General features: G+C 63.6%; 1 protein-coding gene across 1 annotated transcript; it reads left to right on the top strand.

Annotated features, from left to right (window-relative positions):
* The first annotated feature begins 437 nt into the window (after window positions 1-437).
* Window positions 438-1,611, top strand: DNAJC22 (DnaJ heat shock protein family (Hsp40) member C22). The gene is made up of 2 exons (XM_086478574.1): window positions 438-1,226; window positions 1,432-1,611. Exons 1-2 carry the CDS (start codon window positions 438-440, stop codon window positions 1,609-1,611), a joined length of 969 nt encoding a protein of 322 aa, XP_086334700.1.
* Window positions 1,612-10,441: the final 8,830 nt, after the last annotated feature.

The raw sequence follows: 10,441 nt of genomic DNA, 5'->3' as shown, positions 1-10,441 counted from the left end.
GTGGTGGGGCAAAGTCTGGCCGGGGGAGCGGTGCCGTGGGGAGCTGCGTGGGGAGAGGAGGTGGGTCAGGGTGGGCTGGAGCCGCGTCGGTACGGCGTCTGGGGGGGCTGCGGGGACACACTGGCCCCCGGTGTAGGCTCAGGGGTCTGTGGGTGGGCGTGCACCGGCCCTGGGTGGGCACATGGCAGCCAGGTGGGCGTGCAAAGGCTCTGGGTGGGCATGTGGGACCCTGGGGGGGGGGCACACCCCAGCCCTGTGTGGGCATGCAGGTCACTGGAGGGGTCTGGCCTCGGGGGCACAGCGTGACTCGGGGTCGCTGACCACACTGTCCATCCCGCAGGGTGCCGAATGCCGGGGCTGCGCCGGTGCCTGCTGGGGCGGTGACCCCCCCTCCCAGGGCAGCCCCCACCGATCCGGTTGCCGCAGCCGGAGGGAGGATGGCCAAGAGGCTGCTGGTGGCCTACGGGCTGTGGGCGCTGGGGGGGCCGCTGGGGCTGCACCACATCTACCTGGGCCGGGACAGCCACGCGCTGCTCTGGCTGCTGACCCTGGGCGGCTTCGGCGGCGGCTGGCTCTGGGACTTCTGGCACCTCCCCGGCTGGGTGGCCGCTGCCAACAGGGCCGGGGCACCCCGGGACCGCGGTGGGATGGTGCCAGCACTCAGCCCCCTGCGCCTGGTGGGGCAGGTGACGGTGGGGACGTATTTCGGGCTGGTGGCGGCGCTGGGGCTGCCGTGGGTGCCGGCGCTGCTGGCGCAGCCCCTGGCCGTGGGGCTGGGGGTGCAGCTGGTCTCCTCAGTGGGGGACCAGACGGCGGAGGCCCCCAGCATCCTGGCCGCAGCCTTCCTCGCCTCCCTCCTCTTCCAGGGCCGGGTGCTGGCAGTGCTGCCCACCAGCTTGGCCGCCAGCGTCGCCGCCCAGCACCACCGGCGCTACAAGCCCCGCGGGTTGCCGCAGCCCCGGTTGGCCGCCCGGCTCTACCACCTGGGGCTGGCGTGCCTGGCGTTCGCCGCCCCGCTCGCCTGCCGTGGGCTCTGCGGTGCTGCCGGGGTGCTGGGCACCCTCCTGGCCTTGCCCCGCGCCGCCACCGAGCTCCTGCTCCTGCCTCTCCGCACCAGTTGGGTCCTGGCAGAGGTCCTGGGCTTCGCCGGCGGCTCTCCGGGACGGGAGCGTGGCACCGGCTTCGAACCGAGTGGCTGGAGCGAGCGGCAGCAGCGGGCGTACGAGGTGCAGGGTGCGGTGCCGGTACCCGGGGGGGTGCTGTGGTGCAACTCTGCGGTGGGGTGCTGTGGTGGTGGTGGGGATCCATGGGGTTTGGCTGCTCCAATGCCCTGGTGCCCTTTTTGGGGTCCCCTCCAGCTGCCTGATGGCCCTGGGGGGGCTCAGCAGGGTCCACCCAAAGCCCACCCCAGCGTGTCCCTCTCGCCCCCAGGTCTTGGGCCTCCCGGTTGGCTCCTCCACCGAGGACGTGCACCGGAGCTACCGGGAGCTGGTGAAGGTTTGGCATCCGGATCACAACCGGCACCGGGCCGAGGAGGCCGAGAGGCGCTTCATCGAGCTGCAGGAGGCCTACGAGGAGCTGGCGGGGCCCAGGAGAGCGGCGGCGGGGTGACACCGCCAGCAGCCCCCACCACACCGGGGGCCAAGGGCGGCGGGGGGGGGGGGGGGGTTGGTTAACACGAGGTTTCCCTCTCGCCGCCGCTTCGTTCCTTCGCTCGGTGCAACGCGCGGCGGGCAGGGACGGTGCGGCGGAGCGAGGCGGGCAGGGGGCTGCTGGGAGCCCATTGCTCAGGGGTGTCTGCAAACGGCGGGGGGCTCGGGCGAACCCCGCCATGGGGGCTGGTGCGAAGCATCGCAGGAGGGCTGGTGCGAACCGCTGCACCGCGAACCGTGCAGACCGTTGCACGAGGAAGCCGCCAGCCCTTGCACGGCCGGCAGCTCCGGTGCCCTCCCGTTTTTCCCCGCGGGAGAGGCGGTGCGGGGCCGGACCGGACCGGGGGCCGGTTCTGGCGGAGCGGGGACGCGAACCCGCGGAGCCCCGAGCTCAGCCGCCGCCGTCCCCCGTCTTCGGCCTTTCCCGGAGCGCACTCGGGTGTTTCCGCTGCAGGGCGGTGGCTCTCGGCAGTTTCCGTCCACGTTCGGCTCCCGTCGCTCCGCCCCGTCCCGCCCCCCGTGGGGGTGGAGAGGCGGGGCCTCGGCATTGATGGATCCGATTGGCTCTCGGTGGAGATCGGTCACGCCCTTCTCTCGCGCCGGAGGCGGGAGAGGGTGGAGCCTTCGCAGTAGCGTCGGCTGGGCCTCTTCGCCATTGGCTGGCGGGATGCCTCCCTCCTCGCACCGCGCCGCGTCCCCGCTCGCCCAGGGGCCGCGCTCTGCCCTCTCATTGGCCAGGAGCGCTCGACCCCGCCCCCGCTTCGCATCTGAATGGCTGGAGAAGAAGGAGGGCGGGCCCAGCCGGACCTTCTCCTCCCTTTCATTGGCGAAGTACTCCAGGAGGGCGGGAGCAGTGCGGCGGTCTCGCGCCGCCATTGGCTGCCGAACCGTGGTCCGCGTTCCGATTGGCTGGCGCGGCCTGAGGGCTCCTGCCGGGCCGCGGCCCCCGCCCCCCTCCCCGGTGCATCGCGGCGGCCTGAGGTGAGGGGGGGGGTCGCGGCGGCGGGCAGGGGCGAGCGGGCCCCCACCGCCACGGCCGGTGAGTGCGGGGCGCCCGGGGGCCGCGGGGCCGGGCCCGGCCGGGGCAGCGCGGGGAGGGGGCGGGGGGCAGGGTGGTCGGCGGGGGAGGGCGCCGCCGGGGGCCGGGCCGGGGGCTCGGGAGGGGCCTCGGAAGGGGAAGAGGGGGGCTCGGTGTGACCTTGCGAGGAGTAGGGGGGGAGGGCTGAGGGGCCTTGTGTGGGGAAGGAGGGGGGGTTGGAGGGGCCTCGTGAGGGGTAGGGGGGCCCGCGGGGCCTTGTGAGGGGTGTGGGGGGCTGAGGGGCTTTGTGAGGGATAGGGGGGCCCGTGGGGCCTTGTGTGGGGAAGGGGGGGCTGGAGTGGCCTTGTGAGGGGTAGGGGGACTGGTGGGGCCTTGTGTGGGGAAGGGGGGGCCCGTGGGGCCTTGTGAGGGGTGTGAGGGCCCGTGGGGCCTTGTGTTGGGAACGTGGGGGCCCGTGGGGCCTTGTGTTGGGTAGGGGGGGCTGAGGGACCTTGTGAGGGGTAGTGAGGGGCTGAAGGGCTTTGCGAGGGGTAGGGGGGCCGGTGAGACCTTGTGAGGGGTGGGGGAGCTGAGGAGCTTGGCGAGGGGCAGGGGGGAGGCTGTGTTGGGGAGGAAACAGCCTGGGGGGTGGGCTGCGGGGAAATGGGGGGTCAGGAGGGGTGCTGTGGGGAAGGGGGTGCCCTCTGCAGGGGGAGTGGGGTGGTTTGGGAGGGAAAGGTGACAGTGATGGGGGACTGGGAAAAGACCTGGGAGGGGTGTGGGGGAGGAGTGTCCCCCTCCCAGACCCCCAGGCGGGGGGAAGGGGCAGCCAGTGCAGGGGTTGCAGTGGGGGGGACACCCAGGGGAGGCTGCAGAAGGGGGGTTGCCCGTCGGAGCAGTGGGGTTGCCATGGGGTAAGGGTGGGGTGGGGGAGCGGGGCAGCCCGTGAGGAGCCCCGGGAGCGCAGGGCTGGCGGGAGCGGAGGGTCGGGAGCGTTAATGCATTATTTATGCCGCAGCGGGACACGTCCGCAGCCCAGCTCGCCCGTGGCTTCCACCCGCCGTCCTCCGTCCCTGCCTCTGCCGTGCCTCTCCCGTACCCACCCGCTCGTAAATCCCAGGGGCAGGAATGCTTTCCCGGTGCGCTTGGAGACCTTGCTCGGTGGCCTTTGGCTGTGACTGTAACGCAAATAATTAACTAATGAGGGAGGTGACAAGCAGGCTGAGTCGCGAAGGGGGGGAAATGTGATTTCCCTTCCCCGTCCCTCCGCAGGGCTGTGGTCTTCCGCACGCCCGAAGCCCGAGTTCAAACGCCGCCCCCCGCCACGTTCACTCGGGGTTTTCTCCAGGAGAAGGCGAGCCAGCAGTGAGTCAGGAGGTGGCTCCCGGTGCCTGATCCCGCTCTTTCCCCCCGTGGGTGCTCCTCGGCGCTGTTCTGGTTTCGTGCTTGATGGTCGGCTCCCCGGGCGAGCAGAAAGAGGCGTTGATGTATCCGCAGAGGGAGCTGTTGCAGAGAAGTTGGGAAGGCTCCTTCCCCGCGGAGACGAGCCCTGCAGCCCGGTTCCGTAGGAAGGAAGGCGAAGAATAGGATTTTGTTCAGTTTGGAGAGAGGAGAAAATCCTGTGAGGGAGGTGGGGTTCCTTTCCGAGGGGGCCTTCGTGGTTCCCCTGCTGTAATCACCCTCCCTGGGCATAACGATCCTCCGGGGAGGGGTGATGGCCAGAGCAATTCTTTTGCAAAGCAGCTTGCCGGCCTCGGGCCATCAGAGGAGCTCCAGACGCCAAACCAGAAACAAAAGCTTCTGTGTGGAGCCTTTGTTAATTGATGGGAGGTAAACTCGGAACAATCGACAGAAAGTTCCCCGCCTGGCTACCTGTGGGACCTGCTTCAGCGCCCTGCAGGGGCCCGGTGGCTGGTTTTAGCCCGGTGGCTGGTTTTCCCCAGCTCTGTGCTGTGCTTCCCGCTGGACACTTCCACGGAGAAGCTCTGGCTGCTGCGTCCTTCTGGAGAGGCCGTGTAGATCTTGGGGCCTTTTGCCTCGGAAGTCGCGGGCGGAGGGTGCGGAGGGCTTGGCCGTGCCCTTGGGCTCTGGGGCTTCGTGCTTTCGCAGCAGGACTTGCTCGCACAAGCTGGGGGGGCCCCGTTCCGCAGTCTGGCTGGAGCAGAGGCCTGAATCCCGGAGGGACTGGGGACCTGGAGGAGGTCTGGTAGGAGCAGAAGGGGTGGCGGGCATCAGTGTTTGGTGTGAGAGCTCCTCGGCTCCCCCAGAGCTTCTGGCTTCCCTGGGCAGACGCCGTGTGGCCCTGTCTGCGCTCGGGGTGAGGAGGAAAGGCAGGATCTCCCCAAAAGCCCCCGTTGACGCTGCCTCCTGAAGGGTGGAGGGGAAGCAGCAGCGTCTCCTCCTTCTGTACCAGCCCTCTCGACCCTCTGGGGGCTGGGGAGCGCGGGGTCCCCGCTGGGGTCCTGCCGAAGCGCCGCTCGGGCCCGTAGCGCTCTCCCGGCGTGGCTCCGTCTGGGCCTCGGGGCTCCTTTCCCCGGTGGCGACGCTCCGTTGGTCCCCGGGGTGGGCGCGGGGCCGGCGGGGCGCTGCAGCCCCTCTGGACGGCCGGGCACTGCTCTGCGTGTCCCGTCCACGCGGCCGGCCAGACCGAACTCCTCTGCAGGAATTGTCTGATGCCCAAGGGTTTGGGGGTGGTTTTTTCAGTTGTAGCTTAATCTTCAAGGGGCATTTAAATATTTTATGATTTTTCTGAGCCGTGCAACCCGTAAGCTGGAGGTTCCTGTGGGTTCAGGACAGAGGGGCTCCAAGGGTGCCTTGCCTTCTGACGGGGAGGGGTGGGTACTGCAGGCTTTGAAAGAAGGCTAGATCTGGCCATTAAAAGGTAGGGCTTATTTTGGTGGTATTTCCCTCTGCCTTGGGGTATCAGACCTGGAGGTCAGCTACAACCAAAGAAGAAGCTGAGGGAGAGGGGGAGGTTTCTGGTAGGACGACAGCAATCCCCTTTCAACTGGGGGAGGATGTTTTCACCACTTCAACTGGGGCAGTGAATCCGCCGTATTTGCCGTTGTTTTATTCCTTCCTTCTTTTCAAAAGCTGAATTTTAGATATGATGAAAAGCGAAATTTGATCTAAAAGACACGTGTTTATCCTCTTTAAATACCAAACAATTCCCGGCAAGTCACGGAGACCCTTGCAGATCACAATGCTGGCAAATACAAGCTAAAACTGACCGCAGCACTCGCAGGCTGGCCCAGGGCGAGCGTACGTGTGCGAGTCCCCGGGGCAGCTGCTCCCTCGCCGCGGGCGGGCTGGGGAGGAAGGGCTCTGGCTGGGGGCAGAGCAGACCAGAAGACCGAGAGCAGAGAGATTTTTGCCTCAGGACGGCAAAATTTGGTGTCCGACCCGAGAGCGTTTCGCTGCTGCTCCGCTTCCATCGTGGGGCAACGCGTCGGAAGCGCCACCAGCAGCTCCCGGTGCCCCCGTGGCTGGATAGTGAGGGCGGAGAACGGCGTCCCACCGGGAATCCTGTGCCGCAGCCCCCTCTGAAGAGCCCAAACCCGGCGGTCTGGTGTTTGTGTTTGTAAACACACCGGGGGGGGGGGGTGTTTGGGGCATCACCGGGATGGACCCGGGGGTGTTTTGTCATCGGGGTACGGAGGTTTCCTTCTTTGTGCTGCAAAGCGATGCCCAATTAGCTTATAGGAGGTAGATGTTTGAGAATAGCTAATGCCCAGTCGTGCTCTGCATAATGCGTTTGGGGAAGGAACAATAAATGTGTGGATTTAAACAGAATATAGACAGCTAATTATCTCCGGGGTTAAATGTTCAGCTCATTCCTGAGGAAATACCGAAAAAAAAAAACCCAACCCCACCGCAAGCCCCAGGAGTGATATTAAGAAACTATATTTTTTTTTTTTTAAATCCCCAAATGGTTCTTTGTGTTGTACAATTTCACGATCCTTCATCCCGCGCCGTGAAGGGGCTTGTCCGGGAGAGAGAGAGAAGCTGCTTCGTGCCGGCGGGGCTGGGGCTGCGGGCGCTCGAGGGGGCCGCGCTCCTTCCCCGCCTGCTCCGAGCCAGCCTCGGTGGTGGAAGGAGCTTCTGAAAACAGATTGTCTCCATTTGAGGCGGGAGGGGGAGGAAAAAATCCCAGTTACAGTCGGGGTTGTGCGGCGCTCGCTGCTGGACGGGGCTTCCTGCCCTTCGGCTGCGGGGAGCGAAGCTGCCTGGTGTGTTCGTGGTCTCTTTTGGGGCAGAAAAGTGAGTTCTGAGAGCAGAGCCGACGGGGGCATCTGTTGAACACGTGGGATGAACGGGCTTGGTTTGCTCTGCTGGAACTTGGCCGGTATTTGCTGAAATGCTCCAAGTCTCGGGGATTCAGCCTGCGTGAATTCCCCCGGGATTTGGTGTGAATTCCCCCGGGATTTGGTGTGAATTCCCCCGGGATTTGGTGTGAATTCCCCCGGGATTCGGCGGAGATCTGGGACAAACCAGGCAGTGCTGGCGCCGTGAGCCGGGGCTGGCAGCACCCAGCAGAGGCGACAGCAGTTTGGGGTGCCGGCGTGTTCCCGTGCAGTGGGTGCGTTAGACCTGCTCCTCCGAGCTGTGGTCTGCGACGGGTAGAACAGTTTCCTGAATTCCTGGTGTAATTGTTTCTTTTATTTTTGGGGACACGCTATAAAATGGAGTTAATTCCCTTCTGGCATGAGTGTGTTACCGGGGGGTGGGGGGTGTGCCCAGTGCTGTGGGTAACCCCCCGGCTCCTCCGGGTGCTGCAGAAAATGGATTTTTATTTGAGAACGATTATAAATTACAAACAGGACCATTGATTCCGCTGAACCGCTGTTGTGTGTGCTCACAGGGGCGACTCTCGCGTGCTTGATCAACAAGATTAAAATAGCTTGGCAAGGGACTACTTAACTCAAAAGCCAATTAGCCAGATGCTCCCGTGCAGCGTGAGTGGTGCTGCAGCCGGGCGTGGGCCGGGGCCCTGCCCCAGCTCCCCAAAGAGCCCCGGTGAAAGCCCTCCCAAGGAGCAGCTTGGTTTATTCTTCACAACTCCAGGTTTCCCAGCAGGAGCATCTTCCATAGACTCATTAAAAAAAAAAAAAAAATCCAGACAAATTTCTCCCTGTTTATCTTCGTTTCCTTCCAACAGGGAGCTCTCGCGTTCCCAAAGTTGACTGAAATCCCCGTGTAGACGGAGCGGGGGCAGCCCGGGAAGCTGCTGCCGTGAGCCGGGGGGTTTGGAAGTTGTTTCTTTTTCGACTATAAAATTTCAAATATTTTCCTTCTTTCTAAATTAGATGGAATACGCTGATATTGCGCAGTTAAAAATAACGGGCATTTCCAGCATGATTTGGGGAGGTTTTGTGTCGTCGGCTGGACGCCGGCAGCTCGGGGAGGCGTTTGGCGGCTCTGGCCGTGCCGGGGGCGTTGGGTTTCTGTGGGTTGTGTCAGACGGATGGTATTTCACGGTGATCCCGCAGGTGGGTTCCCTGACGGTTTCGTGCCGGTGCTTTACCGTTGCTCCGTGCCGCGCCGCGCCAGCCTCATGCGGCTCGGGTCTGGCCGCCTGCAACGAGTTTATTTGAGCCCGCCTGGACCTTCGCTGTCTCACCAGGCTTGAAATTCCCACCCGGGTTTGAAGGACGCTGGTGTGTTTTCCAGCCCTCGCTCCAGCCCCTTCCCAGTCGCCAGCCCAGTCAAGGTCCGGTGGCTCTGCCGGGAGAGAGGCCGAGCCCCAGCGGCTCACGCAGCGGCCGAGCCCCGGCGCTGCCTTTGGCTGCCTGGCTCGAGCTCCTCGCCACGGGGTGTAGCGGGTGAAATCCTGGTTGCATCATCAAGGAGTAAAGATTTGCCATTTTACGCTCATCAGGTGGGCCGGTGGGGTTCGGTTTCCCCTCCGTTATTTCGTTACTTCTGTGCTTAGGATTTAGCTTGGCGAAGAGTAATTCATCCAGCAAACCTGCTGTGGGTTGGTTGTTTTTCCCCCCAAGACTTAATTACTGTTTATTTTTCTCCTTTGAAGTGGGTAAAAGTATATTTCTTGGGTGATAAGGTGTAATATTTTTCAGGCTTTTTGAGATTTCCTGATCGCTTCCTCACCGGCAACTTCTGTTTTTCGCAGCTCGTTTCTAGACTTTGTCTGGACGGAGCGTTCTTGCAGGTGTTTGCTGTTCGGGGATTTCAGTCAGCTTGCGGAGCTCGATAGCTCCCTGTTTGAAGGGAAAGAGGATAAACAGGGAGAAATCGGTACCTGCAGAGGCGGTTTTTAAGTGTCCCTTTCCTTCGTGAATTAAGTTGGAGACAACTCAACGGGAGTTCCCGTACTCCCGAGCGTGCTGTTCCAGGCTCTGTCAGTCCCTCTGTGTTTCCGCGCTCCCTCCGGATTCAGGCACGCTCGCCTGTGTTTAAAAACCACCATTTTAAAGCGGGGATTTGGGGTGGGTTTTTGTTTGTTTTTAAAGCTCTGAGCGATACCCACCGAAGGCGTTGAGCTCCGGTGCCGTGATCTCGGCGCGGCAGGAGGCACCGGGGCTCCCGGCAGCCGGGTGGCCGCGCCGAGCGTTTCCTGGTCGCGGTCACAAAGCGCTCGGGCAGGGAAGTGAAACTGGGCTGTAATCGTGCAAACCGGAGCACAGCAGCCGCGCTCGCGCGGGCGGCGGGGCTCGACCTGCCGGCAGCTCCGGCTCAGCGGCCGCTCGCGTCCGAGACGGCGGCTTAATCCGTCGCTGAATTCTCCGGCTTCTGTGTTTCTGAGCGGTTTCAAAGGCCGCGGTTTCTGTGAGGTGGTGTTGAGCGCCTCGAGGCATCGAAACGAAGGCGGGCGTTTAATTCGGGGCGGCGAGGCGGGAGTTTGTCGCCACGTCTTGTTTCGGGACTCTCTGCAGGTAAAAAATCCTTCCGCACAGGCAGCGAGCGGCGGCTCTGCCTCGGCTTCAGCTTGCGAGGGTCACTGGGTAGGAGTGAGGTTTGAGCTCCTGTGCAGCTAATAAAGCACAACCTAATGATGGGAAACGTCTGGTTTTAAATCGCAATGGGCTCGTTAGGACCCTGTCACCGGAGCCCGGGGCAGCGTGGCCGGTTGCAGGAGCCTCGCTGCATTCTTGGGGCTCCCCGACCCGCACCCCTGAAAATGCTCCCGACCGTCGGGGTGGAGGGGAGCTGAACTTCTGATTAATTCTGGAGCAAATTAGGTGCGTGTTTCCCCAGGCTGTCGCTTCATTGGCGGGAGCGTGTGGGTTTTGCTAAAAGGTACAAGGTCTCCTCACGTTCGCTGTAGTATTTTGCACCTCACCTGCGATTTACAGACCGAAACGGCAAGTTTGGGGGGTTTTCCCGCTCCGTTGTGGATACGGCTCTGAGGTTTTGAAAGGGGGGGCCAGACCCTTCCTCGGGGCGAGGCGGGTTTGCCGTGGCAGAGAGGTCTCTATTGTTCCCTTACCTTGTGTATCCTGTTGTTCTTTGTTTAACCTGTCACCGCGCTTGACGTGGTGCGGCTGAAGTCGGGGGCGCCGGGGGAAAATACACGTAGGTGAAGCCACGCGGAGCTGCCCCTGCCCCCCCTCGGCGGGGGAGGCTCGTGGCCCCTGCTCTGTGGGAAGGAGCAGAGAAAGCCTTTGGAATCGGGGTGCTTCGGGGTGAGGTTTGCCTGCCCTGGGCTGCTGGTCGCAGCAAGACGCGAGAGCTCCAAGGGTTGTCACCGGGCGCGGGAGCCGCGCTCTGGGTCCGCTTTGCCCCGAAACGCCGGCGTTGGTGTAAACGGGTT

The sequence above is a fragment of the Leptosomus discolor genome, chromosome 27 (assembly GCF_034619465.1).
Source record: "Leptosomus discolor isolate bLepDis1 chromosome 27, bLepDis1.hap2, whole genome shotgun sequence".
Classification (NCBI taxonomy): Eukaryota; Metazoa; Chordata; class Aves; order Leptosomiformes; family Leptosomidae; genus Leptosomus; species Leptosomus discolor.
This window is presented reverse-complemented; position numbering and strand designations above follow the sequence as displayed.